Here is a 27,206-nt window from a genome sequence, read left to right as displayed (position 1 = left end):
TAACAAGCTACCAACAAACAAGCTACCAACAAAACATCCTTTATTGTAGTCAACACTCAACGGCAGCGGTGGCTGGTACAAAAGGGCATCAGAAGACATCACATACGGTACTTAAAAGTACTCTTATATTCGTATGTTTCTCAAAACTACTCTTCTACTCATAAACCATACTGCTTTCCATGAAAAAGCCAAATTCATGCAAACCAATAAATACATGAGTTAATTATATTATTAATCAGTAATTGAATGATTTGGTATATTAATTATTTACTATGTACAGTTATAAATTTAACCAAGCATAATTTTACTCATTCTGTAATCCCCTTGCTGGCTAGCTCAACAAGGGATGCTTAAGACAGACTATTAACATGTATTTACCAATGCAGTTTCAATTATACATTGTCTTTTATGTACATAGAAAATGACATAAATGCGATCATATTTTCTACTTTGATTCCTTCTTATCATCATGATTTTGGTCTCTGTCCTAATTGTCACTTCCTGTAGACACTGAACTTCTCTTTCCAGCTGTCCTTGTTGACATTAGAAGTAATCACCTCTGACCTTATCTCTGACCCTCTCTGGACAGTTTTCAAATCTCACAATGTTGTTTTCATCTTCCCCTGGTGCATTTTGACTACACTGTATTGACCTGAGATTCCCAAGTCCAAGCCTGGTGCAACATCGTTAATCCAAATGTTTCAATTCCATAACCACTGGTACACGTCTCTAGTTCATAATCAAAATAGGTAACTCGACCCATCTATCTACCAGCAACTCATAGCTTGCAGAGTTACCTAACACCAATTCTCTCCACCTCAATTAAGTGTTTTAAGTACCTCAAGCATTCATCCTGGCCTAAAACAGGTCATTATTCAGCAGCATCAATACACAGACTTATCATGCTTTGAATGTACATTATCCTGTTCTTTGGGTGTGCAATAAACTCCATTCAATGTATCTATTCCAAGCTCTTTGTCATCCAGAACCAGCTGTGAATTGCATCCTAGCAGGACTATTCCACAGTTTTGCCCCTTTGTGTCTGAGACGAAAAGAGACAGCTATGCTTGCCAGCAGTTGCTTTGTTTAGGAACCCCACTGTGCAATATACCCTATTTTATGATAGATATAGCACCAAGCTCTCTTGAATAGACATTCTAAGGCCAGATGCCTCCCTTTACATCCCTGACACAGCCTGTATCCTTTTACACCTATATCCTCTGGACTTTGGGTGATTTCCTTGTTTCCTGCCAATTCACCCATAGCATCCATGTGATTCATCCATCATTACCATCCTGTGGACTTATTTATCACATGCACCCGAGAATCATGATGATGAAAGTTCATCAAAGGAAAAGACAGGTGAGGGCCAACGTGGGTCTGTGGGTCCTATATTAGGGATAAGAAAATGGCAGAAGAATTAAACAAATACTTTGTGTCTGAAGACACAATACTGGAGACCCAAGGGACAAGTGCAAATGAGGAAATAAAGTAAATTTGTATCAGTAAAAGAAGGGAGAATTTAATGAGCCTGAAAACTGATAAATCCCCAGGACCTGACAATCTACCTCCTGGAGTTTTGAAAGAGATGGAGGCAGTGCATGCTCTGCTTCCTCAGATTTTGGAATAGCTCCTGCAGATTGGCTGGTAGCAAAACATAATCCCATCATTTAAGTAAAGAGGGAGTGAAAACAGAGAACCACTGACCTGTTAACCTGACACTGGTAATTGAAAACGGTTGTGAAATCTAGATACTCGGAAAATAAATAATATGACTGAGCAAGGTCAACATGGACTAATCACTTTAAGGATATATCCAGTCAAGTAGACGAGTAGGAATCAGTGGATTTTCAAAAGGCTTTCGAGAAGATCCCACATAGACTGTTGGCCTGCGATGTCCCCAAATGCGGGATATTCGAGTGCAAAATTTGTGGTAGTGGGGGACTGTGTTCGCGCTCTCCCGTGATATTTAATTAAAAGACAGAATTGATGACCTTCTTTCCCCGCAGCGTGGCACTGACGAAAAATTACCAAAGCAGAGCCACACGTGTGGCATTGGTGCTGTGTTTTTTAATGTATAAAAAGGTCACACTAATGATTGATCTGTACACAAATGTAAAGGTTTGCACTGTTTTATTGTATATAATTTGTTTTATGATGAATAAAGTCTATTTTGCATTAAAAAAACAAGTTTAGGACACATGGAACTTGGGGATAATATATTAATATGAATTGAGAGTTGGTTATCACATAGAAAAGTACAAGAGTAAAAATAAATGCGTCCTTCTCAAATTGGCAAGCTATGATTAGTGGGGCACTGCTGGGATCGATGCTTGTATTCATTGTGAATACATGCTTGTATTCACAATCAACATCAACAATTTGGCTGAGGTGAATATTTCCAAATTTGCTGATGACTCAAAACTAAGTGGGAAGGTGAATGGTGAGGAGGACGCAAAGAGGGGACCTAGACAAGCTGAGTGTGTGGACAACAGCAAGGTGACCTTGTAGAAGGGTAGATAAGGGGAGGATTTTTCCCTAGCTAAGGAGTGTGGAACTAGGGTTCGCAGGATCAAAATGATGGTTAGGCAATTTAGGACTAAAATGGAAAGATATTTCTTCACTCAGGGGATGGTAATTCTTTTCAGTTCTCTACTCCAGTGAGCTGGGAAGGGTCAGTCATTAGGTTCATTCACAATAGAGATTTTTAGATCTCAGGATTTCAAAGGAATGGAGGAATATGGGGGTTAATGATGTTGAGGTAGAAGATCAGCCATGATCTTGAGTAGCACAGCAAGCTCAATGAACTGAATCGTCAACTTCTGCTCTTGCTTCAAATGCAATCATTAAGCATTCTTTCTCTCTGTGCAGATGGTGCCTAACCTGCTACATATTTTCTGTATTCTCTTTAATTTCAGATTTCCAGAAACTGCAGTCTTTAACATGGTTCTACATTGTTTTTCCCCTCTCCTTGAATATAATTCATCTCCTGTTTTCATCACCTCAGTTATGCTCCATTCACCGTCTTCTACCAGCTAGTACTGCCATGTTTATCATTTAATCTCTGTTGGTCTCCAACAACAATAAAGACAGAAAATGCTGGAAACACTCAGCAGGTCAGGCCACACCTGTGAGATGCGAAACAGTTAACGATTCAGATCGAAGACCCTTCCTTGTACAGGACTCTTGTGCCGAGCCTAGAAGCGGCTTTAAGACATTGAGGGCGCCGTGACTGATGCGACTCCGCTTTCCAGACCGGAGCCCAGCTTTACTCGGTCTCTTTCTCCGCCCATCAGAAACATTCTTTGTCTTCTCCATCCCTTCCCTCATCTCTGCGACCTAAAACGTGTTTGATTTCTAATGTCATTCCCAGTCCTGATGAAAGGTCACCGATCTGAAATGTTAGTTCATTTTCTCTATTCACAGACGCTGCCTGACCTGCGGGGTATCCCCAGGGTTTTGTGTGCTTACTTGCTTTGTTGCCGTGAACTATGAACGGGACAAGCTGCGAGGGAGCCAAATGACGAGGAGGAAATTGTCTTCAGCTCTGAAGCCGAGTTCAGAGATCACGAATTTCCCAGACAAGTATCAGACTCAGAGAAACAGTACAGCTGAATAAACGCTGCCATCCTCAGGGTTGAGGTTAAGCAGCATTAAACTCTGCTCAGTCTTTTACAGACAGTTTCTTTCATGGACAGTGGCCAAAGTTCTTCACTCCCTCATCACCGCGTAAATGTAATACTATTTACAAACTATTTCCAATTCATGCAAATAAACCTTCCCAACAGGTCGAACCGGAGGTGGCAACCCTCCCTCTGGAGCTACAGGATTCTCGGGGAGAGTTTGTGCCGAGAGAGAGGAGGTTGGAGGGGCGACGTGGCCGGGAAAGCCGAGCCCGGTTGTTGTCCTTTGAAATTCTGCCTTCCATTTCCCTTCGGCCGGCGGAACCGTCCGCCGCAGGGCGGCGGGGGGAGGGACAACTGAGGCGGCGTACGGCGGAAACGGAGGTGACATCGTTAGTAACGCTCCTGAGAGACCGAAGAGAAGACAAACAACCGCGGAAAGGGGGAGAAGGAGGGGGGTCGGGGGAAGGAGGGGGGTGAGGGTGAGGAGGAGGGGTGAGAGGGGGGGGGTGAGGAGGGGGGGTGAGGGGGGGGGAGGGGGGGGAGGAGGAGGGGGGAGGGGGAGGAGGAGGGGGGAGGGGGAGGAGGAGGGGGGAGGGGGGAGGAGGAGGGGGGAGGGGGGAGGGGGAGGGGGAGGGGGGAGGGGGAGGAGGGGGGAGGGGGAGGAGGGGTGAGGAGGAAGGGTGAGGAGGAAGGGGGAGGAGGGGTGAGGAGGAAGGGGGAGGAGGGGTGAGGAGGAAGGGAGAGGGGGTGAGGAGGAAGGGGGAGGGGGGGAGGAGGAAGGGGGAGGGGGGGAGGAGGAAGGGAGAGGGGGGGAGGAGGAAGGGAGAGGGGGGGTGAGGAGGAAGGGAGAGGGGGTGAGGAGGAAGGGGGAGGGGGGGAGGAGGAAGGGGGAGGGGGGGGAGGAGGAAGGGGGGAGGGGGGGGAGGAAGGGGGAGGAGGGGTGAGGAGGAAGGGGGAGGGGGGGGAGGAGGGGTGAGGAGGAAGGGGGAGGGGGGGGAGGAGGGGTGAGGAGGAGGGGGGAGGAGGGGTGAGGAGGAAGGGGGAGGGGGAGGAGGAAGGGGGAGGGGGGGTGAGGGGGAGGAGGAGGAGGGGGGTGAGGAGGAGGGGGGTGAGGAGGAGGAGGGGGGTGAGGAGGAGGGGTGGGGGTGAGGAGGAGGAGGGGGGAGGGGGAGGAGGGGTGAGGGGGAGGAGGAGGGTGGTGAGGGGAGGAGGAAGAGGGGTGGGGAGGAGGGGGTGAGGGGGGGCGAGGAGGAGGGGGGGTGAGGGGGGGCGAGGAGGAGGAGGAGGGGGTGAGGGGGGGCGAGGAGGAGGAGGAGGGGGTGAGGGGAGGGCGAGGAGGAGGGGGTGAGGGGGCGAGGAGGAGGGGGTGAGGGGTGGGCGAGGAGGAGGAGGAGGGGGTGAGGGGTGGGCGAGGAGGAGGAGGAGGGGGTGAGGAGAAGGGGGGTCAGGAGGAGGGGTGAGGAGGAGGAGCGGCTGAGGGAGTAAGGAAAGGGGTGAGGGGGAGGAGGGGAAGGCCGGGGTCTAGGGTGTGAGGCAGGGGTCAGGATGAGGTTCAGGGGGTGAAGGGGGTCGGGGATGGGGGGGGGGAATCAGAAACAGAGTCGGGGGTGTAGAGGGGGCGACGGGGGTCGGGGTTGAAGGAGTGGGGATGGGTGAACGACGTCGGGGGTCACAGGGGTTAGGAAAGTGAGGGGCAGAGGCGGGCGATCGGAGCATCAGGGACCGGGGGTGGGGGGAGAAATCAGTAAGTGCCCGAAGGGGGAGGGGGAGTGGCAAGGATCAGAGGGGGTGTAACGGAGGGGAGGGGGTGAGTGACGGGGCTGACGTGAACGTGACGTGACGTGCTGGGCTCAGAGGCCGGGTGACGGGCTCAGATTGTGAGGCCTGTGGAGCAGCGGCGCTGTCTCGGCCTGGGCAGCCGGCGCCGATGGACAGCGACGCGACCCTCGACGGGGAGGTGGATCACTCCTTCTTCGACAGCGACTGCGAGAGGGAGCGGGCGAGGCGGCGGAGCCGTGACGGCGACCCGGGCCAGCGGTCTCCCAGCCCGCCGGCAGAGGGAGCAGTGGCAAGGCCACTCAACCAGGAGTCCTCGGCAGGGCCGAGGCGGCTGGCGAGTGCGGCCTCGTCCCCTGCCACCTCGGTCTCCCGCTCGTCGTCGTCGTCGTCGTCCAGCGGGGAGTTCGCCCGCTTCCGAACGAGGAGCCCCAGCGACAGCAGCAGCAGCTCAGGCCATGACGAGGCCGGGGATCGGACTGGCCCCGACCGCAGCCCCAGGACCGTGCCGGCCAGCCGCTGGCTACATAGGGCTGGCGAGGCTGCTCAGTCAGATCCGGCTTCTAGCTCCGATTCGGACGTCGGCAGCTCCGTCTCGGGTCGAGCATCGTCCTCCTCGACTGAGAAGCGGCCTTCGTCCTTTTCCACTGCTCAGTGGAAAACTAGGCCTTCAGCCAAGACAAGGAAAGGCCGCAGCCACGACTTATGCCGGACCAAGAAACGGCTTGAAGACACAGAGGGTACTGTGACTGACGTGACTCCGCTCTCCAGCCCAGAGTGCAGCCCCATTCACTCGATGGAGCGGTGTGAGGAACCCAAGCCCAAACCCTGCAGGAAAAAGAACAACAAAAAACAAGAAAACGTCAGTCAGGCAATCTACAGCAGTCTGGACCCGTTGAGCTTTGATAAAGAGAAAGGTGAAGGAGTGCAAAAGACACGGAGACAGAAGAAACCAAGGGAAGCTAAACCCTGCAATCCCAATTCAACGGCAAATTCTGTGGAGTCCAAGAGACCGGATCAAAGACGTGGCCAGAAAGTACTCAATGATGCCACTGATCTGAACCAGTTGTTGAAAGGTGAATCTTTTTTTCATTATGTAAGGTGCAAGTTACAGTAGTAGTTGTTGCAGTTATTAGACCATTTCAGTTGTAGAAAAATTCTAATAGTTGTGAGTGAATACTGTTATGTATAGCATGCCCATATATCTACCACATGGCTCTTAAACTTTTCTCGTAGGGCAACATCGGATATGTGTTGCAATTAAATGACATTAGTGATGCTGTAACCCCTCAGTTACATCTCCCACTGCTCAGCAGATGTTGTAGAAAAAAATTCAAATATCCAACCAACTATACTCTGCTTCCTAAACCGCACTAAATTATAATGCTTTACTGTACAAGTAGAAAAACCATTTGACCATTGAAGCACCTTAGTCTACACACCAAACTTTTCCAATCTTCCTTTGAAGCCTTCAAATCATCTGCAAAGAAAAACAACTATAATAGTCAATTCAGCTATTATGAAAGGTAGTGAAAGAATATATCAATTACTTTGCTAAAGTTAATCTGTATTTTGTCCAGTTACCTTTGTCTCCCATACCCCTTCATTTGAAGAGCCTAGTTACTGCTGATATCTTTTATGTAATGGCATGGCAGAAAGATTGCATGGAAAGATTTATCTGGATATATGAGGTTCTTAATTTAACTTGTTCTCACCGTTATCAGCTCAACTAATACCTTTTAACCAGTTAAAAGAAAAAATAAGGAATATTAAAATTTGCAAAAATAAGAGGTGATCTCATAGAAATGTGCAAGATTCTGAGAAGATTTAAAAGCATTGATGCTAGGTGGTCATTTTGTTAAACTGGAGAATCTAGAATTAGGGATATAATCTGAGGATAAGGCGTCAGCCGTTTAGGACTGAGATGAGAATTTTTCTCAAAGTTCTGTGAATCTTTGGATTTCTCCTGAATTCTGAATTGAGTATATTCAAGGCTGAGATAGATGGATATTTGGCTACTAAGAGAGTCAAAGTACATGGAGATCAGGCAGGGAAATGAACCGAGTGGAGAGACGGCTGTAATCTTATTGAATGACAGAGCTGTCTCAAAGGTCCTAATCCTGATAGTTAAAATATTTTCTCCAGTTTTATCAAGAATTCCTAGGGGACAGAATCCATAATCTTAATCCTGGCTAGTTGTGTGGTTTTACATGTGAAATTTCTTCAGCCCACCATTGTCTAAAAATAAATCAACGGTATGACCACAAAATCATTTATATGCATCATTACATTTTAGTAAAATTCCACCAAAACATGTACTTTTACTATCCAATTTTGGATTTGATTATTTTTGTTTATGCAAGACAACTTGCATTAAAGCTTTAAATGTTAAACTAATTAAAACATTATATATCTTTCAGCTATGATGCATTTAGAAAAGAAAGAGCTGCGAAAAATAGTTTCTGATTTTCCAGAACAAAGACGAAGGAAAAACTACACTTTCAGTAATGAGGAAGCAAAGCGAATTGATCGTGAAAATCAGAGATTGTTACAAGAACTAACCCGAAAAGCCACAAGACCTGCAGTCAATAAACCAAAGAAAGTTTCAGCTGCGACAGTCCGAGTCTACCACAGTACTCTGAACAGACAGCGGGAGCAGGAGAGAATTGAAAGAGAGAACTTGGTGAGTTTGCTGCTTAATTTGACGATAGTGAAGTTGGAATGATTGAAAAATTTCAGCAGGTGCACCAAGTTCCCTGGTGTATATATAAAAAGCATAGTTCCATCTGCCCATCAACCCCTCCCCATCTGGTTCCACATATCCCCTACCAGCCTCTATCCATCCCCACACACCCACCCCACACCCCTTCCCGTACTGCTATATACTGGCAATCTTTCCTCTTCCCTCTGCAGGGTCTTGACTTAAAAAGTCAACTTGCACCTCAGATGCTGCTTGACATACTGAGTTCCAAATTCCAGCATCTGCAGTCTCTTTTGTTTTCATAAAGAAGAACGTTTTGGAAACACTCAGCAGGTTGGGTAACATCTGTGGAAAGAAAAACAATTAATGTTTCAGGGGAAAGACCCTCTGAACTGAGAAGATGAGAACAAAGTTAGTTTTAAGTTGCAGAGAGGGATGGAGAGAACCGAGAATATCTCTGATGGGGTGAAGCCAGACTTGCCAAGGTGATCCCACTGTTTAAGGGGATATCTGGTTGATAGACAGAAAATAAAGAGTCGAGCTATTATCAAAGTGTTATTGAGACCTGAAATCAAAAGAGAAATGCTGGAAATTAATATGATGGGTAGATAACCTCAAAAGCAGAAATGGCCTATTCTGATATAAACAAAAACAAAAGTTATGTGAAACGTTTGAATTCAGTGAGTGCCAAAGGCTGCAACGTGCTTAGTCCAAAGATGATGTGGCATTTCTCAAGCTTATGTTGGGCCACAGTGGAACATTGCAGGACGACACAGCCAAAGTGGGACTGGGATTGAAGTGATGGGCAACTGGATCTCCGAGGTCATTCCTGTGGACCGAAGGGGGTACTCTGTAAAGCATCCAATCTGCCTTTGGTTTCTCCGGTGTAGAGGGGAGCACATGATGAGAACCGAACACAGTGCACGTTACTAGATTGTGTCCATGAATTGTGGAAAGGGACGTGAAGGGGATGGAAGATCAAACTGGGCATCACAAAGAGACTGGTCCCTTCAGATTGCTGAAAAGGGTGGGGGGGTGGGAGATCTATCTGATGGTGGAATCTCATTGAAGATGGTTGGAAATCGTGAAGGTTTACCTGTCAACTACGGATCCTCTGGGATGGAAAATGCGTACTGGGGAGCTCCATCCTTGCTGTATCTAGGAGTTACAGTGAGAGCAGAAGTGTGGGAAATAGATGAGACTCTGTCCAGGGCCCTGTCAACTTTGATAGTGTGGAAGCCATGACTGAGGGACAAAAAAGACATCCCAGAGGCACCTCTGTGGTAAAGTCTTGTTAATCAAAAACAACAAAATATAGTCAGCAATGTACCTGAAAAGGAGTTGGATGGAGCCTAAGTAAAACAAAGATTGTTCTACACATCCTCATAAAGGCAAGTGTAAATTGAGCCCACGTGACTTCCCATGGCCATAACTTTGCTCTAGAGAAAGTTCCACCATGTTGCTTGATCTGCTGAGTTTCCAGCATTTTCTGCTTTTATTTCAAATTTGCAGCATCTGAAATTTTTTTAGATTTTCAAGCAACATGTTCTGTACTTGATTAGCTACTCACGATAGTCAATCAGTTAATCAAGGGACCTGCTCCTACTTTTCTAAAGAGAGGAGCCTCCACTTATTGTGATTGAATAGGACAATGAAACTCCATCTTGGTTCATGTATGGTAAGTAGCTGCAGGAAAACTCCAATAATCCAGCATGCTCAGAACTTTGTACTGGACTGGCAGATTTTCCAGGCTACTGGATGTTTTTTTTAGATGTTACTCAGTAATATAAGAAATTTTCCAGTGAACCCAGTAGGCTTCACATATGTGCAGGAACTGGGGCCCCGTGCGTTTCAGGGGAGTGTGGGGAGACGTCACCTGCTAAGCCAGATGCTGAGCCATCAGGATTTCCGATTAGTCGGATAGTAGATTATTGTTGTTTTACTTGCTGAGCAAAACAACAGAGATGCTGCTTGGAGCACAATAGAAATCAAGAGAAAATGTTACATAGTACCACTAGAAGTGATTATGTTGAAATATTTACATGTAGATGCAGTAATTAAACTGAGAAGTTAAGCAATATTAAATAAATAGTGGCTGTATTAAATTCATTAGACCAAAAGAGGATATCACGATTGATAGTCCCTAAAGCACAGACTATGGATATGACTGCGTGATCTACTGCTTAAAAAGTTCAGGAATTCAATCCTAAAATTCATCTTCTCCTACCTTACCTGTACCACGTTCACTGCTGGGCCCCAGTCCAAGCTGCTGCAGCTTGGGTTGCTGTCCCAGTGACACCTGCAATTAAAACCCTTCCACTTTCAGTCATCCTGCAGCACATCACTGAAAATGGTTTGGCAACCAGAAAACTACTTGATTGTACTTAAGGAGGTGAACGTGAATTTTTATTCATCAAGCAAGTGATGAGATTTTAAAGATATGCTGATATAAATATTATAGATATAATGATCAAAGTTTATAAAATTATGAGAGGCATAGATACATAGCCAGTATCTTTTACCCTGGGGTCAAAGTGTCTAATAAGTATTATTAGAGGGCATGCATTTAAGGCGGGAGGGAGAAGTTCAAAGGAGATGTGGCAGGGCAAATTTTTTTTGGCATAGAGAGGGGTGGGTGCCTGGAATGCGCTGCCAGGGGTGGTGGTTGAGGCAGATACGATAGAGGTGTTTAAGAGGCTCTTAGATAGGCACATGAATGTGCAGAGAATGGAATAATAAGGACCATGTGCAGGCAGAAGAGATTATTGTAGTTATCATTAGCTTAATTAGTTCGGCACAACATCATGGGCCAAAGGGCCTGTTCCTGTGCTGTACCCTTCTATGTTCTCAGATGTGTAATTTCAGAGTCCTCTAGTTTATGTACTCAAATTCATCCTTAGCAGGGACTCAGTAATTGTTTTAAATAATTGTTTGATATCTGTGAACAATGGATTATTCTGTGACGATTTAATAAATGCTGCTATAAAGCAAATCTTAAGAGTTGTATTTCTACTTGAAGATGACTGTTTTCTGTATTTTGGATAAGTACATGGATAGAAGGGGTTTAGAGGGATATGGGCCAAATGGGGCTAGCTTGGTGGTCCATGGTTGGCATGGGTGAGTTGGGCTGAAGGGCCTGATTTCCTGCTGTACTACTGTATGATTCTATAGCTAATCACATGTGCAGTGTATAATCACCAAGGAGAACTTAAAAGTATCAATCAGTAATTTGGTGGTCATGATACATTTCCAGGAATGAGCACGCTAAGGGACTCTGCACTAAAAGCAGTCATTATAGCATTATGGTTGGTGAGATACATTTACTAAAAGCATTTCCATGCCTAATAGCATCACTGTTGTGAATTCCTGCACTCCCTGCAACTGTGCCGGGAACCTGGCGTAAACCCTTGCTCTCCCCATTGCTGCATGGGGAACTATGGTACTACCCCAGCATTGAATCGCTCACAACTCAGTGTGAAGGGGCTGCCAGTGAGTGCTGGTGTTGGCTGTGCTGGCATGAATGGTGTGGCCATTGAATGCTGAGATATGAGGCTCAGGTTCACCCTGGTTGGTCTGGTGAGTGTGAGCCATTGCTGGGAACTGGCAGCACCTGCTCCATGTGTTGGCACAATGCCCTGATCCTACGGTCTCTGTTGTCACTCCTGTTGGATGTGATAGAAGCTGCTCTCTTCCCCGCTTTCATTTGATCACACAGGTCTCTCCAGCCCAGAGATTTCTCTATGGTAACGAACTTAATGGCAGTTGACAGCAGCTTCTAACACGTCTAATAGAAGGTAATGTCCCATACATGCATTGTGCCAGCCAGGGTGCAGTCCTGAGCTCCACAGTGCTGAGCAGCTGCACTGCTCTCCCCAGTCTGCCCAAAGCAGCCCTCGCAGGCAGCCTTTCCACAATGATCTGTGAGCCAATTCATTGCTGATGGAGCACCAGCAGAGGGCAGTGATTCACACCAGGTTTCCAGCATTGCAGGTTCCCGGCACAGCCGCGTGAAGGGCAGCTGTTTGCGCCAGGTTTCTGGCTTAGCAGAACACATTCTGAGCAGATGTCTTTTTTTCAAAGTACAGAGGACTATATGCCTATGAACAATCAGACTGGAGGACCAAGAACATCACAAAAACCTAAGGATAACCTAAGTAGGGTCCTAGTGTAAAATTGGTTTATTATTGTCACATGTAGAGAGGTACAGTGAAAAACTTTGTTTTGCATGCCATCCATACACATCATTTCATCACATCAATACATTGAGGTAGTATAAAGGAAAACAATAACAGAATGCAGTTATATAGTGTTACAGTTACAGAGAAAGTGCAGTGCAGGCAGACAATAAGGTGCAAGGCCATATGACGTAGATTGTGAGGTCAAGAGGCAATCCTTATTGTACTAGGGGATCGTTCAATAGTCTTATAAAAGTGGGATAGAAGTTATCCCTGAGCCTGGTGATATGTGCTTTCAGGCTTTTGTATCTTCTGCCAAGTGGGAGGGGGGAGAAGAGAGAATGTCCAGGGTGGGTGGGGTCTTTGATTATGTTGGCTGCTTTACTGAGGCAGCGAGAAGTATAGACAGAATCCATGGAGGGGAGGCTGGTTTCTGTGATGTGCTGAGTTATGTCCACAACTCTCTGCAGTTTCTTGAGGTGCCGGGCAGAGCAATTGCCATACCAAGCCGTGGTGCATTTGGATAGGATGTTTTCTATAATGCGTCAATTAAAAATTGGTGAGGGTCAAAGGGGACATGAAATTTCTTTAGCCTCGTGAGAAAGTAGAGGTGCTGGTGTGCTTTCTTTGCTGTGGCATCTACATAGTTGGACCAGGGCAGGCTATTCGTGATGTTCACTCCTCGGAACTTGAAGCTCTCAACTTCAGTGCTGTTGATGTAAACAGGAGCATGTGCACTGCACCCCTTCCTGTGGTCATTGACCAGTTATTTTGTTTTGCTGACATTGGGGGAAAGTTTGTTGTCAGGACACCATGCCACTAGGCTCTCTATCTCCTTCCTATATTCCGACTCATTGTTATTTGAGATACGACCCACTACGACGATGTTATCTGCAAACTTGTAGATGGAGTTAGGGCAGAATCTGGCCATGCCGTTGTAAGTGTAAAGTAGGGAGCAGAGGGCGCAGCCTTGTGGGGCACCAGTGTTTATGATAATCGTGGCAGAGGTGTTGCTGTCTATCCTTACTGATTGCAGTCTGTTGGTCTGGAAGTCAAGGATCCAGTTGCAAAGGGAGGTTTTGAGTCCCAGATCTGGGTGTTTGGGGATGAATTTGCTTGGAATTGTAGTATTGAAGGCGGAGCTGTAGTCAATAAGCAATAGTCTAACGTATGTGCCTTTACTGTCCAGATGCTCCAGAGATGAGTGTAGGGCCAGTGAGATGGCATCTGCCGTGGACCTGTTTTGGCAGTAGGCACATTGCGGTGGATTGAGGTTGTCTGGGAGGCTGGAGTTGGTGTGTGCTATGACCAGCCCCTCTAAGTTCTTCATGATGCTGGATATCAGAGCCACCGGGTGGTAGTCATTAAAGGCATGTTACTTTATTTTTCTTAGGTACCAGGATAATAGTGGTCATCTTAAAGCAGGTGGGGACCTCAGCTTGAAGTAGGGAGAGGTTAAAAATGTCTGCAAATATACCCGCCAGCTGATCTGCGCAGGATCTGAGGACGTGGCCAGGGACTCCATCCAGGACAGATGCTTTCCATGGGTTCACTCTCTGGAAGGCTGATCTAATGTCTGCAACAGTGACTGTGGTGCATTGAAGACTGTTGGGGTGGGTGGTGACTTTCCATTCCCCTTCTGTTCAAAATGTGCATAGAATGCTTTGAGCTCATCAGGAAGGGATGCACTGTTGTCAGCGATGCTGCCCAGCCATTTTGTAGCCCATTATAGAATGTGAGCCCTGCCACAACTGACGGCTGATCCGGGACTCAATTTTGGACTGGTATGTCTCTTGGCATCCCTGATAGCTTTATGAAGGTTGTTTCTCAGTATCTTGTATAGGTCAGGGTTACCCGATTTGAATGCTGCAGTCCTGGACTTCTATAGATAGTGGATCTCCTGGTTCATCCATGGTTTCTGGTTTGGAACACCCGGATTGACTTCTTTGGTACACAGTCCTCCACACGATTGCTGATAAAGTCTGTGACAGCGGTGACAACCTCATCTAGGTTGGCTGCTGAGTCTTTGAATACGGATCAGTCTACCAACTCAAAGCTGTCGCGTAGAAGCTCATCTCTTTCCTCAGACCAGCACTGTATGACTTTCTGTATTGGATCCTCTCATTTCAGTTTCTGTTTGTACACAGAAAAGGAGCACAGATGGTGATCTGATTTACTAACATCTGGGCAGGAGGTGGATCAGTAGGCATCCTTGATGGTTGTGTAGTAATGGTTAAAGGTGTTTGGGTCCCTGGTAGTGGATAATATTATCTTATTATATAATAGCAGAGGGTGCTAACATTCTATAAGTTATTGCTTCTTGGTTGAATGGGTGGAGCTCTTCGGCCACATCACACCTATGGCGGTGACAATCTTGCACTTGTAGCTGCATCCTGTTCACTCGTGAACCTCCTTGTAGATAAAACCGAAGATTGATTTCACACCACCACTTTTACTGTTAGACATGTTTAATTTCTCCTGTGTCCACGTTTAATGAATTGGAGAGCATTTTTGAGTTTTCTTTAAACCTCCTCAATGTTTACAATTAGTGTGTCACTGACAGTCCAGCATTTGCAGCCCATCCCTCTTTGCCCCTGAGAGAATGGTGGTGAGTTGCCTTCTTGAACTACTGTACCTCCTCTGGTGAAGGTACTCCCAAAGTGCTACATTTGAGGAGTTAGACTCAGCAACTATGAAATATCAGAAAGTCAGGGTGGTGTGTGACTTGGAAGGGGATCTGTGCCTGCTACACTTGTACTACTTGGTGGTAAAAGCCATGAGTTGAGAGATGCTATCATGGTCACCTTGGCAGGTACCTACTGCATTTTATAATAGGTACAAATTGCAGTTATGTTTTGTACTTTGGGAGAAAATGAATGTTTAACATGTTGGATGGAGTGCTAATCAAACAGCCTTTATAGATGGTGGAAAGACTTTGGGGTGTTGGGGGGTGAGTTAGTTTCTATAGTATACGTAGCTCCTGACCTGCACTTGTAGCCACAGTATTTATCTGGATGATCTTGTGAGTTTCTGGTCACTGATGACCCCATGACGTTGGGGACCTCGGCAATTATAATGCTGTTGAATGTTAAGGGTAGATTGTTAGAGGTCTTCATTACCTAACACGGCCATTGCGTGCATTCTACTTGTCACTTATCAACCTAGATTGACATATGAATGTGCAGGGAATGGAGGGATGTGGATCATGTGCGGGCAGAAGGGATTGGGTGTCATTAGCTTAATTAGCTCAGCACAACATGGTGGGCTGAAGGGCCTGTTCCTGTGCTGTACTGGTCTATGTTCTAACCTGTGAGTGCATGTTGCCCAGTTCTTATTGCATGTAGGTTTGGAATGTTCCATTTGCTGACGGGTGCAAATGGGATGAACATTGTGCAATCATTAGTGGATATCTCAACGGTCATTGACGAAATAGCCGAGGGTGTTTGGGCTGGGATGACTGACCTTCATCAACCATAACTATTTTCCTTTATCAAAGTATGGATAGTACAGTGGCACAGTTATAGCTGCTGCCTCTCAGTTCCAGCAAACTGGGTTCAATCCTGGCATCCAGAAGTGTGTATGTGTGAAATTTGCACATTTTCTTTATGACTATGTGGCTTTCCTCTTTATGCTCCAGTTTCCTCCCATGTCTCAAGATGTGTAGTTTAACTCATAGTCATCCTGCATAGAAACATGCCCGTCAGCCCACCACATCCATGCCGAACATCAAATGCCTATCTACACTAATCCCCGTTTACCATCATGTGATCCAGTTAGGTAAAAGTTAATATCACTGATAATGTAGGAAATAATGTTGCTTCTCGACAGTGGGTTGTAGTGTATGTATAGAGTTGGCAGAAATGATGAAAGGTGACATTTTAAATGTGGAGTTGGGTGAACTGACAGCTCAGAATATTGGAGTGGGTTGGTGTTGGAAGCCAACTGAAGCTTGAGAAAGGCTGGGAGCAGGTATGAGCTCTGAGAAGAATCCTATCAACTAACCTATTGTTTGATGATAGAAAGGGGGCATGTGTTCAACATACAGCATTTGTCCAGGGTGATGATTGAGATCAAAATCCACTGAAATTTTTCTTCTCTAAAAGAGGCCATTTGGCCCATTGCTGGTCCAAAAAAATGCTATTAAATTTAATCCCACTTTCCAGAACTTGACCTGCAAGGCCATTGATTATGATTCTTCAAGTGCATACGGTTGCTTAAAATACTGAAATTTTTATAGGCTTTATGCTGCAGTTTAGAATTGAAATTTAATGCAGTTAATTGGCTTATCCATTTACATCATGGTTGAAGTTTGGGGGTTTTAAAAGGTATCAGGCATACAAACCAAGTGCTTTTTGGTGCTGTAGGTTTCATTTTATGGAATAATCCTCTTACTTAAATAATTTGTTTGGAATCTGGTTCTCTTTACTGACGAATCTTTTTGAAACAAGTCCCTTTTTTTGCTACCATATGTTCTTGTCCTGTCTGCAACAAGTGATGAGTAAGTATACAACAGGACAATTCACCTGTGTAGAAGAGGATTTGTTGAACAGTGAATAGTAGGAGGTCATCAAATTCTAAGCAACTTAACAATTGTGCTGCATTAATTTTAAATTATTTGCACTTGCTTACCTAGTACAGAAATTATGGTGGAGATTTGCTTCTGAAAACATGGTAGTATAGCCTAAAATATTCATGAACAATGTTCAACTTTGACTAAGTACTAATGTGAGAACTTAATAGAAATCTTAAACCCAACATATTTAAAATAAAGTGGCACTTACCAACATTGTTATATATTTTATGAAACACTTGTGTTGTATACTGTAGTACTGTGGACAGTACAGGGATTATATTGACAACTGTTAACCTGAAGGTTGATATGACCTTGGTTAGATTTGCTGTACAGTGGGAGTTGATGTGATTGGACCATGTGACACCAGACGTTTATGGGTATGGCTGACAACAGGATCATATGATTCTTTATTCCAGGCATACTCGTAACTCCTTATTCGTTAGTCTGGCAATCTGCTGTTCAGAACATAAGAAACAGGAGTAGGCCAGTCAGCCCCGTGAGCCTGCTCAGTGCTTAATGTGACATTTCATTTTTTTTTGATTTAACTAATGTAAAAGCATTTGTATGTGTTGTATTCCAGTTTCTGTTTGATAAAGGGCGTGTACACAGACTGTTGTCTCTGAGATAATTATAGTGCAATGGTACAGGAAGAAGAACCAAACGCAGTGTGAGAAATTTAACATAGGAGATGCTTCAACAAATTCTGAAATCTGCTGCTTCAAACAAAGCTAAATGGGGTAGATATTAAGTGTGGCCTTGCCTGGATCTGAGCAGCATTGAGTTACAGAATTAAAGCTTCAATGATTCTGATGTTTATTAATTAGAATCAAGACTTATTTGATGCAGCAATGGTCACAAGCCATCACCTCAAAGAATCTTTGCACTTAGCAATGTGCCAGTATTTTGGACAATACTCACTACCATTTGGACAACCTCACTACCATTTACATGCTTCAAAGTGTTCCGTTGTCACTTGACATGAAAATGCTAAAATTCATTGTTAACTACAGGCTAACCAGCCTACGGTTCCAAGTTTTCTGTCACTTTTTGCCGCCATTTCTTGAATTGCATTGTTACATTGCTGCTTGCTAATCCACTGGAATGTTTACAGAATATAGGAATTTTGGGAGACAGCAGTCTATGCAGCCACTTCAGAAACGCTAGAATGTTTAACATCATGGCAGGGAATTTGTCACCCCTTGGTCCCATTTGTCTGCCTTATTTTTTCTCTCGTGATATTAATTGCTTTAAATTACTCTTTGACCCTTTGATTACCTGCTATTTTTGGTACTTTTCTGTAAAGACATGTACAAAATAATTGTTTAATATCTTTGTCATTTCCTTATTCTATGTTATTAATTCCTCTGTCTCAGCTTCTCATTCACATCTTTCAACAATCATAGAGTTACAAAGAATTCACAAAGCAGAGGCAGGCAATTTGACTATTCTATTTCCATGCTAGTAATCTACAGGAGCCTCCTTTCACTGTAGTTGCCTCTTCTTAAGTTGCCCCCCACCACCATCCTTCTGTTTCATTATTCTTAACAAATGCAAGTATGGAATGGAACAGTATAAAACTGTCAGAAGTCAGACTTAATGTAAAATAGAACTCTGATAAACAGCTTAGTGGTGTTGAACTAGCAAATTTTCTGGATGTTACTCCAAAACGCCTTTAATTCACATATATAAAGATCCTGCACAGTAGTATAATAAGTTTTCCATTGGACCATGTGAGTTTAAAAGCACAGAAAGAAGGGCCGTGATTTGTGTAAAAGAAGCACGGGAATGTGCTCCCGATGTATTAAAAAGGAGAGTGGGAAATAGGGCTCTGGTGTCTTTAAAGGAAGTGGGGCCCTGTGAGCCTGACATAAACCATTGGATTTCTGAACAATCAGAGAGCAGATTATTGGAGTTTTTCTGTAATTGCATTTCCATATTGATTAAGAAAGAATGTTAAGAGTGGGACTGTACAGTGTGGAGGTCTGAAATGGGTATTACACTTTTTATAAATGTTTTGGTTAATTATTACATTAATGTCACATAGTATCATAGTTTAGGTATCCAGACTCTCTTATACATCAACATTAAAAAGGAAGTGTTTGCTTGCTGCGACAATTTAAAGTACCAGATCATGCACATAATTTAATATGAAAGGGAATTGAATGAAGACTATTTTTATATATAAAGCTTAAAATTCTGTAGAATTTTGGATTCTCGATTTTTGCTGCATCTTTTATCGACATGATTTTACATAGCGCCTATGCATGTTAGTGTATTTCAGATACCTACGTAAGCCACATTTCTTTCCATTTGATTGAAATATAGGTTTACTTGTACCATTAATCTATAAAAAGCATCATTGTTCTGCAACTGGAATTTTTAAAATAAAAGAAGGCATTCAGTGCCAAGTTTAAAAACTCTGAAGTGCAATGCCTATCAAATGATGATCCCACCTATGATTCTGGCAATGGGGATATGTATTATATAGAAGAGGTATATTAGTATAAAAAAATAATTTAAATCTGGGAGTGTCACCTTGGTGACAGCACAGCAGTTCATAACTTCAAGAAAGCAGTGATGCAAGGAGAGAAAAGATCATAAGTTATTAGCATTGTACAAAAAGTTTGTATTACAATTCACAATAGTAAAGTTCTCATTTAAACTTTTAAAGTTTTAATCCATTCTATAAGTGCACAGAAGTTTTCATAGTATTGCTGCATATGACCCTGTTCTAAGATTAGTGAAAGAGAATATGAGTTGGCCATTCCATGCAGAACCACGTGAAATAGATAATGTAATCCAGGCTGTTGCTTAAAATAAAACTGAATGTGATGTTCAATCAGAGAACATCTGATGGGAATCAGGGCAGCAGTGTCCACTTAAATTGGGAATGTATTTTCTTCCCCCCATTGGAAGATGACTGAAAGGCATTCCCTGCAAAAGAAGTGGAGGGGGAAGAGTGCAAAACAGGGTGAATGAGCAGGACATATCATTGATTAGGATTTAAGCACCATAGAAGCAGCAGAATTTTAGATGAACTGGAGAAGGTTTACCATGAAAGCATTAGAATCAACAGGATTGGGATTTCAAGTAGGGAGTCAATAGAAAGGTTGTCACAACTCGCAGCCATTAACCCACATATCTCGTGTACTCATTCCCATTTGCCAATCCCTCGAGGGTTAGAATCTTATTCCTTAATATTAACTTGGTTGCTTTTACATTTTTTAGAAAACATACAATCTCATTTTCTGGGAGTATACTGTATCTTTCTTACTAGCATCAGGGATTTATTCTTACTATGTTGTATGCTGCCCATTACTGACATTTTATTTCCATTGCTTAACCTCTCATTCTTACACATGTGGTAAATAATATGCTATCTCATTTCCCATGCAACTTTATATTGTCTGTTGGTTCTGTTTAATACAACTTCCTTTCCCTCTCCTTATCTCTCCCTTCAGCCTAACTTTTGTTTAGGTATCAGCAAACTAACCAGCATTATTTCTAACCTCAAAACACTTTAACACATTGTAAGCAATCCCAGCATCGACGTGAGGCAGGCCCCTGCTGGTTATCTATTCTCATACTGATGCACAACGAATTAGTTTCTCAAGTGGTTCATATTGCTTCTGATCCACCTTGCTAACTGCTGTCTTGATTTGTGATTTCCAATCTGTCAGGTGATTTCCTGTGCGCTACTCTGCCAATTGTTTTGCTAGAATCCATGTTTAGTTATTTATTAGGAGTATTTTCATAATCCTATCTAATGCAACTATCATTTGGTAAAATGATGTTTGCTTTTATTCCACTTTTCTGCAGCTGGTTCATTATTTCCCACCTACAATTTGTCCTTTACTCATTTATTCACAGCAAATGTCGAGTTTAGTGGGCATATTTAAAATGCTCTCTTGTCAATTAAGAATGATTTACAGATTGTGCTGCAAGTCTCCTGTGTAAGTAAAATCTTCTGAGGTTTTAAATTATGAAAGATTTCAGACTAGTAACAATGTTCACCTTTCTACAACCACTCAGTTTGTCATTCATTCAAAGTTAATTAGTTGCACTACAGCCATGTTCCATGAACTCGTCTCTGAAGTTTGCTAGGGAAGTACAAATCACATTTTTAGTGTCCTAAGGTTTCATATTCTGGAATGCAATAACTCCCTGCATAGCTATTTTGGGCAGCAGTTCTTCCTTTGGCTTGTGCTTAGCTAGTTATTTCCATTTGACGCCAGAAAATCTGGCAGCAGACAGGAATGCTTTTGACAAATACCTTCAGATCCTGTGATTTTTAATTCTTGGTGATGCTTATACTTTAGAATTAAGAATACATCATATAATTTCTTCTTCTGAAACTCATTTCTTGAATGTTAGTTTTTTAAATTGTAGATAATAAGAGTTGAGAACATAAGGACATAGAGATTGCACTCATCAGCACAAAGCAAGTGAAATTGGTCCATCTGCTGCAAATAATTGAGGAATTTTAAAAAGGGGTCACTTCGTGCCAGAATAATTTCCATAATTTCTTAATTTTGAATTGACCTAAAATGTTCCTGATGATGTTGTAAATCTAAAAAGACATCTCTGTTGGAAAGAATATCTCCATCTGCATTACTTTGATGTGGGGATGTGTCCAGTATTATGGGCAGATCAGCCTTCAGTTGAAATAATTTTTAGACTAAGAACTATGATACACCAAGTAAAATTAGTAATTTCATTAACATTTGTGATTTTTTTTATATAAGCAGAATTACCCACCAGTGTATGACTAGACTCAATACTTTTTTTATTAATAAACCCATTTTCAACTGTATTGAATGCCACCTATACATATTTTAATGCAAAGAAAGGTAATAAGCAATAGCTTTCTATTATATTATCTCCACTGATTCATGAAAGATTTTATGTGTACTAATGCAAATATGATTGGGTGAAAACATGATCCAGAACATCACTTCAAAAGATATTGCAGGCACAGTTTGTGTCTAGGTTGCCATTTACACCCAAATCAGAGAAAACTGCTGCAAGTATATAATCTTGTTAATTAAATATGTATATTTAACATAGATGAAGTGTATAGGAAGCTGGTAAAACACTGCAGTGCTTGTGGAAATAGCATATATGGTTCACTGAGTAAAGACCAATACATCAAAACTTCCTCACATGGTCCATTATGACCTTGGTGTTAATTTGAAATATTTGGCTGAGAACTACCTGGCAAGTCCAGAGACAGTATGTAGATAAATGTAAGGCTCAATTCATGAGGTTGTGAGCCTTTTGTCACTGCCAACTCTGTCCCAAATTATATTTCAAAACAAATTTTTTTTAAAAATCAGTAATATTGACCTGGACTTGGACCAAAAATGTGCTGAGTTACAAAATAGCTGCTACGTGACTATTGCTCTGGGATCACTGATATTATGTTTTCAAAATTAAAATCAACTTCTTTGCATCTCCAGTGATCTATTTGGGAAGTAACATACAATCATGTATTTATTGTTGATCATGTAGTGCATTAAATGTGTTATATTTTCAGGTGGTAACAATCATAGTTCATGTAGGCGATTAAAAAATTCATGTTAGAAAATGGCCTGTTGAGAAATATTAATATTTAGCTGGAGCGTTTCATAAACCACAGGACCAATTTGTGTCAATTTTAGCAATAACATTGGTTTTTTATGGATGGGATAATAAAACTTCCAATCAAACTAACTCAAGAAAAGAAAAACAGACATGTTTATATGATAATTTGTACTTTTGATATACAGTTTAGTCAACTGCCTTCAAAGAATATTAAAGCTGAACTGCTGTCTTCTTTTCCAGGTCATGGCTTGCACTAGTGACTTTTAATGGTGGTTTATGATTCTCTACATCTGGGCTAATCATGCAGTAGGAGTTAGAGAAACAAAGGACTGCAGATGCTGGAATCTAGATGAAAAAACAATAAGATGCTGGAGAAACTCAGCAGGCCAGGCAGCATCCACGGAGAAAAGCAGACGGTCAACGTTTCGGGTCAGGACCCTTCTTCAGGACTGAACATTGACCATCTGCTTTTCTCCATGAATGCTACCTGGCCTGCTGAGTTCCTCCAGCATCTTGTTTTTTTCATGCAGTAGGAGTTGCTTGTGTTGATTTGAGTTGAATGTAGAAAATTTTTCGCTTTTCCATTTTAATATATTTATAAGTTAATCAAATGAATTGCAATATTAAATTGCTATTAGCATTTCAATCTACAGATACCAGGTTATCTTTGGATATTAAAATGCCCACTCTAAACAGTAAGGGGTTTAACTTTCTCCATGGAAGCTATTGTATGTGCTTTACATATATACTCTGTGTAATATATATATTAGGGTTAACTGCCCATCATCCTAAAAAAGTGCAAGTTTCTACATGTGTGACATCAGCCAGCTGTACCTCGACATTGCCTCTTGACTTTAGTACCTCCAGTTTGTCAGGTTGCTTGTCTGATGGGTACAATAATGGTTAAGTTACTGATGCAGTGTCAGGGGCCTGGCACTGAAATGGAGACTAAGTTTGATTCACATCATGACAGCTGAGGAAGTTAAACTTGTATCACAGCATCATTAAAAACCATCTGGTTCAAATATTTAGGGGAAAAGTAAATGGTCTGGCTTATAAGGACTAAGGAAAGAAGTATGAGGAGGCCAATTGGCCCCTCAAGCTTGCTTTGCTTTTCAAAAAGATCATGGCTGATCCCATCTTGGTCAAGAAGAATATACTTGGCTGGTTAATGCATTTATTTGATACTGAACCCATCAGTGAGATTGTCTGCAACTGGATACTCTTTTTAAGGAATGAAAACAGAAAATGCTAGAAACGCCCAGCAGGTTAGGCAGCAACTTGTATCATACTACATCTGGAGTATTGTGTACAGTTTTGGTTACCCTGCTATAGAAAAGACATCATTGTGCTGGAAAGAATGCAAAGAAGATTTACGAAGATGCTGCCAGTACTTGTAGGCTGAGTTACAGGGAAAGGTTGAGCAAGCTAGGACTTTATTCATTGGAGCATAGGAAACTCAGGTGACTTTATTGAGGTGTATACAATCATGAGGGGCGTAGATAGGGTGAATGCACTTGGTCTTTTTACCCAGGGAATGAGAATCAAAATCTAGAGGGGATAGGTTTAAGATGTGGGAAAAGATTTAAAAGGGATCTGAGGGGCATCTTCACACAGAGGGTGGTGCGTATATGGAATGAGCTGCCAGAGAAAGTGGTTGAGACAGGTACAATAACATCAATTAAAAGACTTGGACAGGTACCCAGATAGGAAAGGTGTAGAGGGATATGGACCAAATGCAGGCATATAGGACTAGCATAGATGGGCATCTTGGATGGCATGGGTCAGTTGGGCTGAAGGGCCTATTTCCATGTTGCATTACTTTATGACTCTATCTTTTCTAAACTAAATGCCATTTGGTTTTGTGTGAAGCAATCCCAACCACATTTATACTGTTTTAACATTTAAAAAGATTTTCATGCCTAATGCAATCTCCTTCACTACTTTTCTAAATTAGTGGTTCCCAAATTTCTTTTTTTCTAAGCCCCTTTTCAGAAAGATTTGTTTTTTTGGATCCCCACTAACATCATTATATGTACTGTTAAGTTAATTCTGCAAGCTGCTTCCTCCATCCCACTCCTGTGTCTTTCTAGTATGGTTGTGCCCCAGTTTGAAAACTATGCCTTTGGTAATTAACAAAGACTATGAATATTATTGGGCCTAGGATCTTACAGAAAAATATTGCCACTGCTGGAAGTGTGAAATAGTCATACAGCATGGAAGCAGGCCATCAGCTCAACTGGTCCATGCCAACCAAGATGCCCATCGAAGCTGGTCCCATTCACCAGCATTGGCCCATAACCTTCTAAACCTTTCCTATCCATGTACCTGTCCAACTGTCCTTTAAAAGTTATTGTACTTGCCTCGACTACTTCCTCTGGCAGCTCGTTCCATATCATACCACCCTCTGTATATATTAAAAAAGTTTCCCCTCAAGTTCCTACTGAATCTTTCCCCTTTCACCTTAAGCGCATGCCCTCTAGTTCTTGATTCCCCAAGACTAGGAAAAAGACTGCATTCACCCTATCTATGCCCCTCATGATCTTATACACCTCTGTAAGATCATCTGTCTCCTATGCTGCAAGGAAAAAGTCCTAGCCTGTACAACCTCTCCCAATAACTCATTCCCTTAAGTCCTGGCAACATCATCTTAAACCTTTTTTGCAAATAAAAGCAGAAAATGCTGGAAATACTCAACAGATCAGGCAGCAGAGAAACACTTAATATTTCAGGTCAGTGATCTTTCATTGGGAGCTATGATGACCTTGTTTCTGTGAGCGGAGATGCTGTGAAGCTGGCTGAGTATTTCCAGAATTGTTTATTTCAAACTTCAAATATGGTTGTAAAGAACACATTACAGCTTGCAAGTTCTTATTTCTTTCATTATTTAAACTTCTGGGCATCCTAGTCATCATTGTAATTAAGGTATAGGTAATGCCATTTCCAGCAAAAAAAAAATCACTTTCCAGTTCCTAATGTGATCTGATGCAGGTGAACTAGAAAAGCTCAACATTTGTTATTAATATTTTTCTATACTTTTGTGCCTTTTTGTTAATTATCCCAATTGTTTCTTGTTCTGTGAACTGAAAACATTTCAATTAAAGGTAGTTCCCTTTCTGAACATTACAGGCCTTTCTGAAGAGATTGGAGGCAGTGAAACCAACTGTTGGACTAAAACGCTCTACTCAGCTGTTTGATTACCAGCGACAGATGTCATTCATGGAGTCCTATTCTCAACAAAGCAGGCCATCAACAAGAGGGAGCATGTCAAGTTAGTGTATTTACACTATTCCTTATATAAACATGCACGCCAGAGTTACATTAATTATAGTGGCATTAATGTTTTGAGGACCCCTTTTGCTTGATCACCCCATTTTCTAATGACTAGCAAAGTAATACGTTTCATTATATTTTAGTAATAATCTTAAATTATCTTTACATCTTTCCTCATCATTTTAGGACTCAGTTCAAGGTCATCAGTCCACAAGACTATTCATCCATTGTCTAATTGAAGTGCCTGAGATTCAGATAAGCTACTCATCTGTTTTGAGCAGTCTGGAGAAATATTGGACTGGATTTAACTTGTTACAGTTGAAGTGACCATGTATTCTGTGGCTGCTCTATGTTTGAGACCATTCTTAAACTGTATTTTAAACAAAAACCTAGACTCAATGTTTCTGTTAAATTGAGTGTCTTTGAAATGTGTATTGTGATATATCTGCTAATATGTTTTGTACAGTGATCTTGAACTTTTTTGTAATTGAACAATAATCTGCATAATTTAGTCTGTTTCTAATAAAGTGAAATTTACAGTTCTTTGAAAATTTTGCAGTACAACATTGTGTTATGTGTTGTTGAAAATTCTTAAATTGATTTTGCAACTGGACTGAAAATGCAGTTAAATATAATTGCATTCTTTGTTTGGCTTGAACAGATATATCTATTCTGTATATGATGGAGAAATTGTTTTAAACTAGCAATGTAATAGGTATAGTGAGCATTGTCCTTCACACTGAGCTTGTGCTTCTCTTGCTAGAATATTCAGTTCTTGAGAAATGTATCTTTGCCAAACTTGTGCACTGACCTGTATAAGCACTGTGCTAACAATGAGCTTAAGACCACTGTGTGGAAAGAAAGTGCAGTTCATGAGGTAAATATGCAATTGAAGAAAATAAAATTTCAATCATTTTTTTTCCTGGGGTATGGTGAATGCCACCAAGATCTTATATGTTTGCACTAAAGGGGTTGTTTATAAGAGCACTTGTTTCTGATCTTGGATGTTGTATCAGACTAGAGCCCTGACAAATAACCACCAATCCATTCCATGAGCATCTACACCAATAACAAATTCAGCTAAAACTACAAATCCAATACCAAATGTTGGAAAGTGCCATCTCAGTTGGGATAATTTGTCCCTTTCAGAAACCTATTAAACATCTGTTTATGTAATGAAGTAACATATAGCAATTGTATATTAAAATCGATAGCTTTGACAGTGTTAATTTAACAGCATGCCTTGTTTGAATAGACAAAAGAGTTTTCAGGTTCATTTGTAAGGTTCTTAACTGGCCACATGACATTCCAAAGTGTTTCATAGATAGTAAGTTACTGTTTTGCAATATTGAAATGTGGACAAAACCAGATTGTATCACATGGATGTATTAATTGTTCGATTACACTGACTAATTTATAATTATAAACTATCAGCACTACTTGTATTTGATTACATTCTAATATTGAACATTAATAAATGCACAATTTCTTAGAGATTT

General features: G+C 42.2%; 2 protein-coding genes across 2 annotated transcripts in view; one reads left to right on the top strand and one right to left on the bottom strand.

Annotated features, from left to right (window-relative positions):
• snx25 (sorting nexin 25) overlaps positions 1-4,047 on the bottom strand; it is a 208,500-nt gene extending 204,453 nt beyond the window's left edge. Inside the window, exon 1 of the mRNA XM_052020395.1 lies at positions 3,472-4,047. The gene's annotated coding sequence lies outside the window, so the exon portion shown is untranslated. The remainder of the gene's footprint in view (positions 1-3,471) is intronic.
• Positions 4,048-5,401: 1,354 nt separating this feature from the next.
• cfap97 (cilia and flagella associated protein 97) lies at positions 5,402-27,201 on the top strand. Its single transcript, XM_052020399.1, has 4 exons — positions 5,402-6,478; positions 7,823-8,085; positions 25,564-25,705; positions 25,894-27,201. The coding sequence occupies exons 1-4, from the start codon at positions 5,554-5,556 to the stop codon at positions 25,944-25,946; spliced, it is 1,383 nt and encodes a 460-aa protein (XP_051876359.1). The 5' UTR covers positions 5,402-5,553; the 3' UTR covers positions 25,947-27,201.
• Positions 27,202-27,206: the final 5 nt, after the last annotated feature.

This window comes from Pristis pectinata, chromosome 7 (genome assembly GCF_009764475.1).
Source record: "Pristis pectinata isolate sPriPec2 chromosome 7, sPriPec2.1.pri, whole genome shotgun sequence".
NCBI lineage: Eukaryota > Metazoa > Chordata > Chondrichthyes > Rhinopristiformes > Pristidae > Pristis > Pristis pectinata.
The sequence above is the reverse complement of the archived record's forward strand: the minus strand, read 5'-3'. Positions and strand labels throughout refer to the sequence as shown.